The sequence below is a fragment of the Leucoraja erinacea genome, chromosome 7, assembly GCF_028641065.1.
Source record: "Leucoraja erinacea ecotype New England chromosome 7, Leri_hhj_1, whole genome shotgun sequence".
Taxonomy (NCBI): Eukaryota; Metazoa; Chordata; class Chondrichthyes; order Rajiformes; family Rajidae; genus Leucoraja; species Leucoraja erinaceus.
In genome coordinates, this window is record NC_073383.1 from 19,672,454 (window position 1) to 19,690,176 (window position 17,723).

Sequence of the window (17,723 nt, forward strand, 5' to 3'; positions counted from 1 at the left end):
TCATGCACTCTTATGATGTCCAGAGCTGGTTTTGCAGTGTTTTATTTGAAAACATGATCCTTTTCTGAAAGATCTGGTTTGGAGTTTGTCTGTATAGAGTTTACAACTTCTCTCTGTGGCCAAATGAGTTTACTCTTGGTGGTCTGTCCTCCCCCCAATATCATCCCAAAGATGTGCGGCTTGGTAACTTTATTGACCACTGTAAATTGTCCCTCGTGTAGGTGAGGAGTACATTCTAGGGGAAAGTTAATGAAAATGTGCAAATAATACAATTGGATCAGATTAGTATAGGAACAGTGTAAATGGCGGTAGATAGCCAATGCAATTTCACTGGGCTAAAGGGCCTGTTACCGTGCAGTATCTCTGTATGACTGTGATAATGAGTACTGCCCGTCAACAACAATATGCTCTATTCATGAACGGTTATTAAAAACACATTCTCCTGCTCTCTTCAGTCAATTGAGGCATTGTCAGCAGCGCTTTTTCCAGTCTTAAGAATTTAGAGACAAGCATAATATCAAATTCCATAATTAGTTTCACATTCAGTGGTTATAAAGCAGTGATATTGCTGACTATGATGGACTAATTATTAAAGATATACACAAGATGCATTAATCATTGGGTTTCTCTATCAATGAAGATCTTCGTATGGTAGACTTTGTGCAGGGTTCTTTTATACCTCTCAGTAACCCTACCAGAAGATTAGCAGAGACTCCGGTGTACCCTCAGTTTTCAAATCTATATTACTAAAAGTAAGATCTTGACCACTTCCTGTTTTTCTGTTTCATGATTTTTGAAAAAACGCTGGCACTTACGGCTGTGATTTTTGGCCATCTTACTCAGTCCCCCTCTGCTGTGCAGGACAAGAGGATTGTTCCCATTGATGAAAATTAAAAGAGTTATTAATGTTTAAAAAATATTGACATTCTCTCTGCTGCCCCTGCTGGTGGGAAGGGGGAGGGACTATAAAACCCGGAAGTGTTGTGCCTCACACTGAACACATGCCTACTCAACTGTGAGTGTGCTTAATGTGGTTTGAAAATGAAAATGTGGTTGCTTTGAAATGCTGCACTGCAAATGGTTGTTGGTGGTGGTAACTGGTTTGAAAAGCCGCACTGCAGATAGTTGTTGGTGGTGGTAACTGCTTTGAAATGCTGCACTGCAAATGGTTGTTATTGGTGGTAACTTGACAACTTCCTGTTTGCACTGTATATTGATTTTGGATAAAACGCTACCACTTACGGCTGTGATTTTTGGCCATCTTACTCAGTCCCCCTCCGCTCATCAGGTGCAGAGAATTCTTCCCATCAATGAAAAATAAAAGTGATATTAGTGTTTAAAAAAATGTTGAAAATCTCTCTCCTGTCAATCACAGCATGAAAGCCACGCCCCTTGAGGGGGGAGGGATTATAAATCCCGGAAGTGTGGGTGTGGCACAGTCTTTGCAAGATGAGGGAGGGAGAGGTCACGACTCTGTCTGAGCTGTGAATCAACTGAACACTGAATGTCTACTGAACTGTGAGTGTTTATGTGGTGTTTTGTGTGGTTTTATGGTGGTTTCACCCTGCTTGAAATGGTATGAAACTGCACTTGAATTTGGTAACCTTGCACCCTGCTTGAAATGGTATGAAACTGCACTTGAATTTGGTGGCCTTGCACCCTGCTTGAAATGGCATTAAATAGCACTAGCATTTGGTGGCTTAGCACCCTGCTTGAAGTGGTAGGAAACTGCACTTGAATTCTGTGGCCTTGCTCCCTGCTTGAAGTGGTAGGAAACTGCACCTCAATTTGGTGGTTGGGCAGGTTGGGCAGCATCTATTGAATGAGGAACAGAATTAACAATCTATATTGATAAACTTTCATCAGAATTAGGAGACATTACAAAATCACATTTTAATTTGCAGAAAAGAGGGAGGGGTGGAGAGAATGAAGGTGATGGGGGAAACCAAGAGATACTGAATGGTGCAAGTGGAGATGGTGCTGACTGATAGAGAAAGGCAAAGGCTTGCTACACTCCATTGATCTGTTGGGATGTTAAATAAAATGAGGAGAAAATCAAACAGTGCTGTCACTGTGATGTGCAAAACATTGGAATTATTAACAATTTGAAATATCCAACACATTAATGCATCTGTGGAGAGGGAGAAACTTTCATCAGAACTGGACAGATCTTGTACATACTGGAAAGGCTGATTTTCTGAAATTGTGGAATTAGGAGTAATATGCAAAGTCAGAAGTTTTAGACATATTTTCCTTGTGCTGTTATGCATTTTTATTTAAAATCAACAATTTTTTCTTCAAATGTTAAAATAGTTTTATTTGTATAATGCTTATAACAGTTTTTTTTATTAGCAAGGTTGCATTAAAGCTGAACCAGTATATTTTGGCATATTTTGACCAATTTATTGAAGCAAAATATGAATTTTGTGTCTGCTACTGTTTGTAATTGACAATACCCACAGCGCAGATCTATTTTCTTGTTGATTAAACATTTTTATGTTAAAGCTTGATATAAGTGCATATAATCATTATATGAAGTTAGTGTTGGCAGTTTACTGGACGATGTGTATTAAAACAAAAATACACCGAAGACTTCATTTTATTTCAAAACCTGTTTTCACAGAAATAACTTTTGCCAGTGAGAATAAATTCATGAATATTGAAAGGCAGCCAGGATATCATGCCTGAGGTTAATAATTTAAATTGTATGGCATTAAATTCTTGTCTCCAATAGAATATTTCAAAAGTTAAATCCAATGATTCTTAAAGATCAGCTGAAATGGCTTGTTTGCTCAGCCTGTAGCTGTTACTCCCCCAAGCTGGATAGACCCAGTACAGAGTAATGGAAATGACCTTAAAGCAGAACATAAACCTTAATCATTTCCATACTTCTTTCTCCTGATCAGTGCCAATAATAACCACTCAGGGCATAATCCTTTGGCTATATAGAGGGAGCTATTTTAATCTGAGCAGGGTTGAAATCTTGGAAGGATGAATTGAAAAACTCCAAATGATTTTCCTCATGTCAACGTTTCCTACGGTTCTCAGTGTTGGAACTACAAATAACATCTGAGTTACTTGTGGTAAGACAAAGTACATATCATGACATTAAATATCTGGTGAACAAGTCAACGCAAAAGCCATTTTTGTGCACTTCACCGTGGCTCTACAAGTGTGTTGAAAATGTGGAGAAAGAGTGATGTACAGCCAGATCTGGTGGAAAACGGTGTATAATACAGAGGATCTATTGAGGTGTGGAAAATATCGATTACGGGCTGATGGTAGATGGTAATATTTTAGATTTTCACATTTTTATTAAAGTAAAATTTACTATTGAATGATATACAGCATTTTTCTCATTGATATACAGCCAATATCCTACAATGATACAGTTTATTTATTAAATGATTTGTGTTTCAACAGGTCTCATGTATATAGATGGGGATTGATAGAAGTGAAACATTGACAGTAGGAGGTTACACTGATATTGCAGGCTAAGAATTTGTTGCAAATATCAGCAGAAAGACTTACTAGCAGCCAAGCGACTTAGTAAGCCTTTCTCGAGTGCGATGAAATCTCCTCTGCTTTATTTGTCAAAATAGCATGTGTTCTATAATTATGAATGGCCAATAAATGGTTTCTACAGTATTAACATGGAAAACAGTTTTGTTGTCATTTTGTACTTAATTGTTAACGACCTGTAAGTTTCTGTGCAAAACCGATACATTGAATCTCCAGGTGAATGCTTTATCTTTTGATATTACAACTGATAATGCTAGCATACTTTTCATACTTTTTGAAATGATCTGGAAGCAACTTTTAACCTGATCAATTGTGGTCCTAACGCGGCAGACATCTTTTCTCAGAGAAGATATCTAAAAACAATTAAAGATATTTTGTTATGTGCTCCCTTGTTTTGTGTAATCTGTGTCCACTGTTTCCTGGCTTGTTTCAATTCTGCCAACACAGTGAGCTGTATCGAAGATAGTTATTTGGAATGATACAACCATGTGTTCTAGAAACATCTCTGCATGTACCGGCCAAATGTTTTCCATACTAAGTATATTTTTAACTGTAGCGCTGTGCTTCACATAGTCACTCTCTGTCATTATGCTAGTGGCATGCTTCCTATAAGTTCCTTTGTTTGAGTAGAATAATGTTATTAACGAGTTGTGTTAATACATATCTTTCAATAGAGGCACCTGTTTAGCATATTAACCACTGAAAATACTGCAAGCTATTTTCTCTCGCAGGCTGATTTGTGTATGGTGCCTGTTATTGAAAGCTCTTTTTGCAATGTTGTCTGTGAAGAGTGAAAGTATGAGAAATGAGCCTGATTGCACGGTTCATTTGTTCTCCTTTGTAGAGCCAAGCCGAGGCGCACTACAAAGGCAGTAAACATGCCAAGAAGCTCAAAGCACTGGAGGCCACGAAAAATAAGCAGAAAACTGCTTCTACCAAGGACAGCACAAAGGCTATCACCACCTCCACCACAACCACTGCAATCACTCCCAACAGCTCTGAGAAAACAGGTTAAAAGAAACTTTTGTTCTCCTCATTTGTGTATTTCCTTTTATTTGTGTTGTATGTTTGCATGACACTGCTTATTTCTGCTTTTATTGCTACACGTGTTATTAACTTGCTTGATCCTTGGCTGGCTGACTAATTATTTAAGAATGATGGAACAAATGGCATTTTAAATATGATCTCAATCAGTGCCGCAGTCATTTGTTCCATTGTGTCACATGGTTTGGCTGTATATAATAAACTGTTTTTGTTCCATGAACTGGTAAATTATATTTTCTGGCTATATCCCAAATTCATTGAGGTTTTTCACATTTCCCACTGAGGTAGCTGCACATTTTGTTTCATTTTCCAATCACTCATGCTGGACAAACCAATCTGTTGGAGGATCAGAATTGAATTCTATCCAAAGATTAGAGTTTTTCAAATGTAATCAGGAGATTTCAGTCTCTTTGGCATCGGAATGGTCTATTCAAACAATTAAAGATAATTTTACATGACCTTGCAACACCATGGACGTAAATTTACTGGTACATTTCAATGTTGACTGGATGCTCCAACTTAATTTCTTCAAAACATATTTTATATGAATAAGTAACTTGCATTTCAATCAATATTATTTAGTATCTTTATGATTTATCTTTCGAATTGTTATATTTAAAAAACAAGCATATTGAATAAATACATTTTGCAACAAATATAGTTTTATTTCAGGATATTTACTTTCACACTTTACATGATTGCATTCTAAAAGCCAAATAAGAATGCGTAAAGATTAATCTATAATGGCATGCGTCGATTAAATAATACATTCACACAGCTTATTAATGTTTTCTGCAAACCTCTTCTACTGATGCAAGGTTTTTCTCATATGGATTCTGCTATGCATATTTCTACCCCAAGGGCTTTTTAGCCTAATTTCTCAGAACAGCTGGTGGATAACTGAATATTTTCTGTTGCGATTCTAATTTATTATTCAGGCAATGGATTCTACAAAGAATTTGTAATTCTTTGAGTTCTTATCATTGCAGTAACAACATCTGAAAATGCCATTGCAATCGTACATTCATTAAATAATAATTTCAGAGATTAAAGCATTTATTTTGCTTTCATTGGTGCTACCTTATTAAACATTTTAAAGCATTTTGCAGGAATTTCGGAAATAAATGCTGAGCCAAAAATTGAGTTGTTGATGTTGATGACCAGAAACTTGGATATGAAATCAAGTTTACAAACAATCTTAAAGAGAACGGAGTTTCAGAATTTAGGAGATAAAATATCAATGTTTATGGCTTTTGGCAGCTGAAGATCCAACCTCTAATGGTGGAATGATCAATATCAGCAACTTTTGAAAGACTACTTGCAAAATGGGAAGAGCACAGATATCTTGGAGTATCTAAGTTCTGGAAATAACAGGTATCGTGGATGAAAAGGGTGATAAATGGTTATCAGCGTGTTGAGTCCACACATGGAAGAGGAAACAGTTTCTGATTAGCTGACGTTGCGGTTAGAATGAAGGAGAAATAAAATAATGTTTTGTTAGCTACATTTAAAGAGATCAAAAGTAGCAAAGATGGACATAAAAAGTTGGAGTAACTCAGCGGGACAGACATCATCTCTGGAAAGAAAGAATGGGTGACGTTTTGGGTCAAGACCCTTCTAAAAATTGTCAAAGATGGTTTCCACAGCAGATGACCTGAGGTAGGAGCTGAATCAAGCAATGCATTCGACAGGGAAATCTTGCCTAGAAACTGGATCCATTTTGTACTCGTTTTATCAGCACAAGTAGCACATAAAAGCTTTTTAGTGCATGATTCAAGATGAAGCAACCAATGCGATATTGGCCCAGACACAATGACGAGCCGTTGACCTAGTACGGCATAGATTCCACTGGTGCCATTCCTTCAAATGTTGACAGCATCAATGTGTGGGATGCCCATTTCCAGGCATAAATTGGCCTCTTGAGTGCAACTTACCACTTTCATTGTTCACTCTCCATTCGACGAGGAACTTTAGCATCATGCTACTTTCCAGCTTTGTTCTGAATTATGAAGGGACACCACAGACATCAAGATTTATGGGCAACAGAACTCACTGAAGGCTGCTCAAGTACCATCAAAGGTCTTCCATGTTTGCCATGCTTCTACTTCTTCCTTCATCGAAGTGCTCATGTACTCATGCGATAATGGCCTTCAGTAGTCACACCAATGGGAGCTATCTACTACTACAGTGGCAGAGTAGCAGCGTTGCTGCCTTACAGCGTCAAAGATCCAGGTTCGATCCTGACTACATGTGCTGTCTGTACGGAGTTCTCCGATTTCCTCCCACATCCAAAAGACGTGCAGGTTTGTAGGTTATTTGGCCAGCAAATTGTCCCTAGACATACCATAGAACTACCATATGAATGATCATTGTCGGTGTGGACTTGGTGGGCCAAAGGGCCTGTTTCCATGTTATATCCTCAAACTAAACTAAACCAAAATCAAGATGGTGATGAATGGGCAGGGACTTCAGGCAGGAGACGTACATGCCCATTATACAAGCATCTCCCATAGTGTTCAGAAACTGGACCTCTTTGAACATTTATGTAGGAAGGAACAGCAGAAGCTGGTTTAAACCGAGGATAGACACAAAATGCTGGAGTAACTCAGCGGGACAGGTAGTATCACTGGAAAGAAGGAATGGGTGATGTTTCGGGTTTAGATCCTTCTTCAGATTCTTTGTACATTGCCTATCCAGACATATTTTTCATGGCAGTTTTTACAGATACATGCAACCTCAGGCAATGCTCTGATGCATTGGCTGCTCTCTCGATTGATGTCAAGGTCACAAAGCACAAAGTGCTTCTTCCTCTCTCCTGAAGCCTTTTGCTCCTCTCTGGCAGCCACCATGCATGTTGTTACTGTCTGTGTGTGATGGGGAGTGTGCTTTTAACAGCTGATGCCAAAGTGGAAAGTGTGTGCCGCAGAGTATCCACAGATCCACGAAACAGAGTGAGATTCCTTGGGGTACTCAGCAGGAACATTTATAAGCTTAATGCAAAGCAATCTAATGCTTTTAAAAAAATGTGTTATTGCCCAATTTTGCACTTTTCGTTGAGAGAGAAGTTGATGGATGTCAGTGCTGCAGACATTATCCATTTAACACACCAAAAATGAGTGAACTCCAATATCTAGGTTAGATAGTAGAAACAAGGAACTGCAGATGCTGGTTTATTTTTTTTTTAAAGACACAAAGTGCACGAATAACTCAGCAGATTAGGCAGCATCTCTGGTCCCAGTTTAAGGATAAGAGGGAAATCTTTAGGACCGAGATGAGGAAAACATTTTTCACACAGAGAGTGATGAATCTCAGGAATTCTCTGCCACAGAAGGTAGTTGAGGCCAGTCATTGGCTATATTTAAGAGGGAGTTAGATGTGGCCCTTGTTGCTAAAGGGATCAGGGGGTATGGAGATAAAGCAGGTACAGGATTCTGAGTTGGATGATCAGCCATGATCATATTGAATGGCGGTGCAGGCTCGAAGGGCCGAATGGCCTACTCCTGCACCTATTTTCTATGTTTCTATGGAGGACATGGATAGATGATGTTTTGGGTCAGGACTCTTCTTCAGACTAGTCAAAACCAAATATCTATGTTCTCCAGAGATGCTGCCTGATCTGCTTAGTTACTCCAGCACTTTGTGGGTTTTTTTCTGGTTAATATACTATTGCTTAGTTTAGTTTTAGTTTAGTTTAGAAATACAGCGCAGAAAAAGGCCCTTCGGCCCATCGGGTCCGCACCGACCAGTGAACATTAACACCACCCTACACCCACTAAGGACAATTTTTACATTTACCAAGCCAATTAACCTACAAACCTGTATGTCTTTGGAGTGTGGGAGGAAACCGAAGATCTTGGAGAAAACCCGCGCAGGCACGGGGAGAACATACAAACTCCATATAACCATATAACAATTACAGCACGGAAACAGGCCATCACGACCCTTCTAGTCCGTGCCGAACACATAATCTCCCCTAGTCCCATATACCTGCGCTCAGACCATAACCCTCTATTCCCTTCCCATCCATATAACTATCCAATTTATTTTTAAATGTAATTTCTCAAGTCATGTCCCCTTGTTTAAATCTTCCCTACTCTCAGTGGGAAAAGCTTATCCACGTCAACTCTGTGTTCCACGTCAACTCTGTGCACGTCCACGTCAACTCCGTGCAGACTGCACCCGTAGTCAGATCGAACCCGGGTCTCCGGCGCTGCAAGTGCTGTAAGGCAGCAAGCCACCGTGACCAACCTATATAGTGACCCCACTATTATAGTGTGATTATGTGGTGAGTTCATCTCATGGTCATGAATGAAAAGAGGTTTAATGAACAATCTATATAGGAAGAAACTGCAAATTATGGTTTATACTGAAGATAGACCTAAAATGCTGGAGTAATCAATGGGTCAGGCAGCATCTCTGGAGAGAAGGAATGGGTGACGCTTCCAGAACGTCATCTATTCTTTTTCTCCAGCGATGCTGCCCTGACCCATTGAGTTACTCCAGCATTTTAGGTCTATCTTTGTTCTGAACAATCTAGTTCAGTTTCAGACATTTGCAGACTGAATTTGATGATAAATTAGTGGAGTTCATGATGGAGATCGTGGTGTTCCATATGTTTAGCCTGAATTTCTGCTCAAGGAGTTTTGAATGTCGGGCCAAGCATTCTGACAATTCGGAGACAGTATTGATATCGAGGGAAATGCATGCAAAATAGACAAGGAATGTTGGCTGCATACTTATGGAAACAGATATTTTATTTTAAGACATCTTTATTTGGCCAAATCTAAATCAATGAATCCAGGACAAATTAGGCCGTTGCTGACAAAACTTTGCCATGAAGGCTACAGACTGATCAATTTTGTAAACTTCATTAATGGGATGTTAGTGGTTGATCATTAGTAGTAATCATTCAATGTCATTTGAGGGCCATGAAAGACTTGCCATTGGTGGTTTGGAATCTTATTTCAGTCAGACTGTGCAAGGGCAGCACTGTAAATTCTTTAAAGGATATTAGCAAACCAAATGAGTGTTCAACTACAATTCAGCAGCTTCCAGGACATGTCTAAGGATGGCACAGTGTCGCAACGGTAGAGTTGCTGCCTCACAGCGTTAGAGACCCGGGTTCGGTCCTGTCTGTGGGTGCTTCTCCCCGAGACCTGCGTGGGTTTTCTCAGGGATCTCCAGTTTCCTCCCATACTCCAAAGATGTACAGGTTTATAGATTCATTGGCTTGGTATAATTGTAAATTGTCCCTGGTGTGTGTAGGATAACGTTAGTGTACGGGGATCAATGGTCGGCGCGGAGTCGGTGGGCCGAAGGGCCTGTTTCCGTGCTGTATCTCTAAACTAAATGTCATTTGTCTGAATCAACAATTCAGCCTCTAGATGCTATTCTAGTAACATAATCAAAATGGTCCAACTAATGAAGAAAGGGAGAGGGCAAGGATAGATCCAAGGGCCAATCATTAATGGTGGGAATGTAATTTGAAGGGATTCTGAGGAATAGGATTTATTGGCATTTGGAAAGATTAGGGATAGTCAGCGTGACTATGAGCAGATTATCATGACTCACAAATTTAATTGAGTTTTTTTGAAGCGGTGACAGAGAGGCTTGTTGAGGGCAGGGTGGTAGGCATTGTCTACATGGACTTTAACAAGGCCTTTGATGAGGTCCTACATGGTAGGCTGATCTCAAATATTAGAATACATGGGATCCAGACTGAGTTAGCAAATTAGATACACAATTGGCTTGTTGGGTGATAGTGGAGGGTTGTTTTTCAGATCACAGCCTGTAACCTCTGTGCCGCAAGGATTGGTGCTCAGTACCCTGTTATTTGTCATTGATATTCATGATTTGGATGAGAATATAGATGAAATTGATAGTAAATTTGCAGATCTCACCAAAGTGTTATAGTGGACAGTGGTGAAGGTTGTCTCCAGTTACAAGAAGAAATAAATCAAATGGGAAAGTGGCCAATAGAATGGAAGATGCAATTCATCTTGGACAAGTGAGCAGTGATGCATTTTGGGGAAATTGGACCAGACCAGGACATACACAATGAATAACCAGGCCACAGGGAGTTTTGTTGATCAGATACACCATGATTGGAGGGTAGCTAATGTAACCCCACTTTTTAAGAAGGGAGGCAGAGAGAAAACGGGGAATTACAGACCAGTTAGTCTAACATCGGTAGTGGGGAAACTGCTAGAGTCAGTTATTAAACATGGGATAGCAGCACATTTGGAAAGTGGTGAATTCATTGGACAAAGTCAGCATGGATTTACGAAAGGTAAATCATTTCTGACGAATTTTATAGAATTTTTCGAGGATGTAACTAGAAGAGTGGATAAGGGAGAACCAGTGGATGTGTTATATCTGGACTTTCAGAAGGCTTTCGACAAGGTCCCACATAAGAGATTAGTATACAAACACAGTATTAGGGGTTCAGTATTGATGTAGATAGAGAACTGGCTGGCAAACAGGAAGCAAAGAGTAGGAGTAAGCGGTCCTTTTCAGAATGGCAGGCAGTGACTAGTGGGGTACCGCAAGGCTCAGTTCTGGGACCCCAGCTATTTACAATAGATATTAATGATTTGGACGAGGGAATTGAATGCAACATCTCCAAGTTTGCGGATGACACGAAACTGGGGGGCAGTGTTAGCTGTGAGGAAGATGCTAGGAGGCTGCAAGGTGACTTGGATAGGCTGGCTGAGTGGGCAAATACATGGCAGATGCAGTAATAAGTGGATAATTGTGAGGTTATCCACTTTGGTGGCAAAAACAGGAAAGTAGACTATTATCTAAATGGTGGCCGATTAGGAAAGGGGGAGATGCAGCGAGACCTGGATGTCATGGTACACCAGTCATTGAAAGTAGGCATGCAGGTGCAGCAGGCAGTGAAGAAAGCGAATGGTATGTTAGCATTCATAGCAAAAGGATTTGAGTATAGGAGCAGGGAGGTTCTACTGCAGTTGTACAGGGTCTTGGTGAGACAACACCTGGAGTATTGCATACAGTTTTGGTCTCCAAATCAGAGGAAATACATTCTTGCCAGAGAGGGAGTACAGAGAAGATTCACCAGACTGATTCCTGGGATGTCAGGACTTTCATATGAAGAAAGACTGGATAGACTCGGCTTGTACTCGCTAAAATTTAGAAGATTGAGGGGGGATCTTATAGAAACTTACAAAATTCTTAAGGGGTTGGACAGGCTAGATGCAGGAAGATTGTTCCCGATGTTGGGGAAGTCCAGGAGAAGGGGTCACAGTTTAAGGATAAAGGGGAAATCTTTTGGGACCAAGATGAGAAAAACATTTTTCACACAGAGAGTGGTGAGTCTCTGGAACTCTCTGACACAGAAGGTAGTTGAGGCCAATTCATTGGCTATATTTAAGAGGGAGTTAGATGTGGCCCTTGCGGCTAAAGAGATCAGGGGTATGGAGAGAAGGCAGTTGGATGATCAACCATGATCATATTGAATGGCGGTGCAGGCTCTAAAGGGCCAAATGGCCTACTCCTGCACCTATTTTCTATGTTTCTGTGTTTCTATGATGTACAAGTGCATAGTTCCCTTAAAATGGGAACACAAATAAGCAGCATTGTGAGGAAGGCACAAGGCATGTTTTACTATTATCAGTCGAGGTATTGAATAAAAAAGATGGGACATCAAGTTACAGTTGTACAACATTTTATAAGGCCACACTTGAAGTATTGTGTGCAGTTCTGGCCACCATACTATAGAAAGGATGTGAGTCAGCTAGATGAGGTGCAGAAAAGATTTACACGGGTGGAACCTAGTTTGAAGGACTCGAGTTATAGGGAGAAATTTGATGGATTGGGATTGTTTACTTGGAGTGAAAGAAAATGAGAGGTGAGTCGATAGATTTCTATAAAATTATGAGAGGCAGAGAAAGCGAGTGTCTGTTTCCTATGATAGGGATGTCTTGAACTAGAGGACATTGTTTTAATGTGAAAGAGATAAAGTTTAATGGAGTTGTGAGTCACATATTCTTCACACACAGAGCATGTTTCTGTAATGAACTGCAAGTGGTGGGCGTGGAGTGGAATTGTCCAGTTTAAAAAAAAAAAATTTGACAGGCACATGATTAAGCAACTACTAGGGAGATAAGGAATAAATGCAGGCATGAGATTAGTCTAGTTAGGTATGATGGGCAGCATGGACACTGGAGACCAAAGCAGGGGCAAAGGTCCTGGGGGGGGGAGGGGGGCACAAAGGCCCCTGCTTTGAGTTGGGGGACAATCCCCTCCCATGTTTTGAAATCCGGACTTTATCAGACGCTTTCTAAGAGCTGAATCGGTCCTTTTGCGGGGCCTTTCAGCTCCCAGTGCGGCTTAAAAACAAACTACTGCATTGAGGCAATCGAGGCTCCCGATGTTGAAACCCCCGCCGGCCGATGAAAGACCCCGTGAATGTGCCAATTCAAGCCCCAAGATTCAGGGCGGACTAAGCTGCTGTTGCTGGAGTTCGGAGTCGGCCACCAACCAGGTCAGCTCCCGATTATACCATCCACAGGGCCCACGGCTGAAGCCCCGCCAAGAAATTGTTTTGATAGCGTTTTCCGTGCCTGGATCAAAAGGCCTGTCTCTATGCGATAGAACTCTGTGGCACATCTGGGAAAATATGAATATTGGAAAACAAATGCAGCTGTTTGTTAGGGGGCTAGGAAAGATAAATGTTTTATCTTTGTCAGAATCATATCGGTTGTGTTGTGATATTGCCAGAAATTTAGTGGGAATAGATTAAAGGGAACAGGAGGTGCATTTTGGGGACAAAATGGTCTTTGAAAAAGCATGACGGGAATCAAGTACAAGAGAATAATACATGTTCAGGGTCAATGCAAAGGAGAACCCAAGATGAATGATGGCCTGGTGGAGTTGGAGAAAGGAAAATAAAGACAGATTCATAGTTGTTTTTAGTGCCTTTCATGACTAGACTGAAGATGTTCCAAGGCCAATGAAGGATTTTCAAAGTATGGTCATAGTTGGAATGCAGGAAATGCAGCAGCTAATTTGTGCACAGCGAAGTCTGCATGTATCAGTGTGAAAATGACGAGATCTCTTTTAATGTTTATTTGGGATAATTTAAGGGAATTAATTACAAGCAGCAGACCAGGTGGTTTCATTCTCAGTTGTGTTCATGAATCGCTTGTGTTGCTTGGACATTTTTCTGTATTCCCTCAAGAGGAAAGCGAGAAGAATGGGTTAAGAAGGCAATTTGTAGTGAAGTTAGACGACAGAGGTCTTCTTTGTATGCTTAGATGATGGTGCAGTATTGAGCAGCCTTGGCAAACAACAGAATGGATTAACACTGGATTGGATTCCAGTTTGTTGGTTCTTACTTCTGGTCGTCCACATATCCATACCCTCTGGTCTTGCAGTGGGCAATACAAGAAAACAAAGCCAGGGTAAGAGACTAAGTTAGGACAGGGGCATCAGAGTAGACACTGGGATGTGACACTCTGACTTTGGTGCCTTCCCACACAGTGGGAAACTCTGATTCTGCTGTGTGGGGATGTTTTATGTTAAATTCTATCGTGTGTTGTGTCCTTTATTTTTATTGTATGGCTGTATGGGAATTTCATTTCACTGTGCCATCTGGCACATGTGACGAATAAATGTATCTTGATCTTGATCTTGTATTTGAAAAAATAGGTAGCTGCCAAAATGTTGTGTTAATTGGAGATCAGAAGTTGAGATTTTGAGAATTGTTGTATGTAAATTGGGAAAATGACTTTACCATGATAATGTAAAAGAAAATAGGATTGGGGAGGATTGTAGGTGGAGAGGAAGTGATCAAAAGCGATCAAGACAATAGACGGAATAAGACCAAAAGTCTTTGAGATAATAACAAATAATTAGAGATAATTATTGATGTGGTTATTATTTTGTGCATAAGGAACTGCATGACAAAGATCTCACTTTCAGAATAGTAAGAAAAGCTGCGTCTGATCCTAAAACGGAATTGCATTAAAATTGTTGTCATTTGCATTTGTGCTAACAGCTTCATAACCATTTATAATTGTCATTCAATGTTTATTCCAATATCTGAGACTGGTCATCATTCCAAATGAAACACATGCTGTTAACATTGAAAGCAAAAATGTCCATTAAGTACTCACATTTATGATGTTCCATGACTCCTTGCCTAGTGCATCCAAGCTGAAACAAGAAATTAACTGTTAAGTCTTAGAAATCATGTTTGCTGTCAGTTTTTTTTATCCTGTCGAAGCTTTCCACTTGAACTGGTGAAGCAGCTTAATCTCTATATCCACTTCTTTCTTTTTGCTATCACGATCAGAACCCCTTTCCCAGGGTGGAAATGTCAAAGACTCATGGGCGCAGCTTTAGGTTGAGAGGGGAAAAGTGTAAAGGAGATGTGTGGAGCAAGTTTTTTTTTTACACAGTGGATGGTGGGTGCCTGGAACATGCAGCCAGAGGTGGGGGTGGAGGCAGATACGATAGTGGCATTTAAGAGGTTTTTGGATAGGCATGTGGAAAATGGAGGGATATGGATCATGTACAGGTAGATAAGTTCATCTTGGCATCATGTTCAGCAAGACATGGTGGGCCTAAGGGCGTGTTCCTGTCACTAGTACTGGTTTAGATTCTATGCTCTCACTCGCTGTCCAGTACTGTTTTAGATGCTATGCTCTCACCCTCTTCCCCTATAACTATCTCTCCTTTCCTTTTTTCTGTCCCACCTTTCCCTCTCTAACTCCACCTCCCTCTTTTCCAGCTCCCTACCATTCTTCACCTCTCTCCACCCATATTTACTCACACTCACTGTCACTACCAGGGTTGGTGGTGGGGGTCTGCGACACACTTGCAGGGGTGGTGTTGGAGGCAGATGCAATAGTGGTGTTCAAGAGGCTTCTGGATAGGCATGTGGAAGTGCAGGAATAACGTGAAATGGATATGTGCAGGCAGATGAGATCAGTTTTACTTTAGAGACACAAAATGCTGGAGTCACTCAGCGGGAGAGGCAGCATCTCTGGAGAGAAGGAGTGGGTGACGTTTCGGGTCAAGACTCTTCTTCAAACCAGTCAGGGAAAAGGGAAACGAGAGATAAAGGCGGTGATGTAGAGAGACGTAAAACAATGAATGAAGGATATGCAAAAAAGTAACGATGATAAGGGAAACATGCCATTTGCTCGGTGAGAATAAGAAGCTGCTGCGACTTGGGTAAGAGAGAGATGGAGAGAGCGGGATTGCAGGGGTTACTTGAATTTAGATAAATCAATTCTCATACCACTGGGTTGTAAGCTGCCCAAGCGAAATATGAGCTGCTGTTCCTCCAATTTGCGTTTAGCCTCACTCTGGCAATGGAGGAGGCCTAGGACAGAAATGTCAGTGTGGAAATGGGAAGGGGAATTAAAATATTTAGCAACCAGGAGATCAGGTAGGTCCAGGTGGACTGAGCAAAGTTTACTTTAGTTTTTTACTTTAGTTTAGTTTAGATTAGTTTATCATGTTCGCCAAACATTGTGGACTGATAGTCCCTTTCCTGTGCTGTCCTATTCTATGTTCTATGTTTGTTCTGTGTCCTCAACTTCCAGCACCTTTCTCTGTACCCACCCCCACAACATCACACTGCTCAGCCTCTCACCGCCTCTCCATAGATTTCAATTAACTGGAGACACATTCAGCAAGAGATTCTCTGCCTTGTTCGTTTTTCACCCAGAGAGTTGTGGATCTGTGGAATTCTCTGCCAGGTGGAAGGATAAATGAGTTTGATCTCTGCCTGGGCAGACAGTGAGTACAAACATTTGTGATGATGCAATTGTGACTGGGGAGGTTTTTTGGCTGTTTGCCTCATTTTACTTTGGGTTAATTTTATTAGTCACAAAATAATTTATTAATGTTGGCCGCCTACTGACTAGAAGCTTCAAGAGAGGGGGCTCAAAAATCAAAACAGAACTCAGGATTAACTTGGGAACACTGTCAGCATACCCACATTGCAAAGAAACCTCATCAACCTTGATCTCCCCCAACAGCAGGAAGACCCTGCCCTGTACTCCAGCACACATTTCCTGCTTATTTGTTTCTATTTTCTCTTTATTTTGACCTGGACCCAGAAATGTTTTCACTCTTTAATCTTAACAGGATGGGTCATTTGTAATGCACATTCATTTGTCTAGACAGAATAGGGATCAGATAGAAAAATTATCTCCCTTACATTTTATAACCCGTTCATCTCTGAGATTTAAATTAAAGCCATCTGATACCACAAAATCTTGCCGTCTTGTTTCTGTCTCTCTTTCTCTTCCTCTCTCTGGCATCCAAACATCGTTCAGTTACATAAATCCAAAGCAAATCACTGTTTCTGTTAAACTGAGAAAATGTATTCTATGAAAGCAGGAAAAAAAGGTATAAATAATACTGGCACTGTTACAAATGTCCTAGTAAAGTAGATAAAATGGGCAATATTTTTTATAATTTTACTAGCTCAGTAAATCAGTAATTTTTGACACACCATTATGATAATTTCCAGGTTATATCCATTGCTTTAGCATTCTCTGTGTTACAATTATTTTTTTCTTCTGCAGAGCTATAATATGAGTATAAAATGAAATCAAAAACATGACTTGTTTCATTTTAACAGGGAAATGGTGCACATGTTGCATCCAATTATTTGGATTATTATAATAATAAATGGAAAAACAGTTTTATGCCCTATGAATGCCTAAAAAAAATACTAAAAATGCAATGAAATTATGAATCAACCATTTTAAATATCATTCTTTTATATTTTTATTATATAATTACGATGTAATCTATAATACCTGTAAAAAAACAAAAATGACCAAATTTTATCACATTAAAAAATATTGTGCACTAATAGAGATTTAATATTAAACATATAATATATGCATACCTTTCATTAATTTGCTCTATATCTCTCTACATCATCATTTATATCTATCGTTTCCCTTTCCCGTGACTTTCAGTCTGAAGAAGGGTGTAGACCTGAAATGTAACCCATTCCTTCTCTCCAGAGATGCTGCCTGTCCCGCTGAGTTACTCCAGAATTTTGTGTCTATCTTCGGTTCAAACCAACATCTGCAGTTCCTTCCTACATATTTCACTTTAACCAAATAGATCTTTGCAGTTTTGACTGGTTCTTGGAATTGTTCAAA

At 40.1% G+C, this 17,723-nt stretch overlaps 1 protein-coding gene across 6 annotated transcripts in view; it reads left to right on the top strand.

Moving 5' to 3' along the window:
- Window positions 1-17,723, top strand: part of znf385b (zinc finger protein 385B) — a 362,216-nt gene that overhangs the window by 319,873 nt on the left and 24,620 nt on the right. For all 6 annotated transcript variants that reach the window (XM_055637874.1, XM_055637873.1, XM_055637876.1 and 3 more), the window contains one exon: window positions 4,367-4,532. In XM_055637874.1, the coding sequence (XP_055493849.1) occupies window positions 4,367-4,532 (166 nt within the window). The remainder of the gene's footprint in view (window positions 1-4,366; window positions 4,533-17,723) is intronic.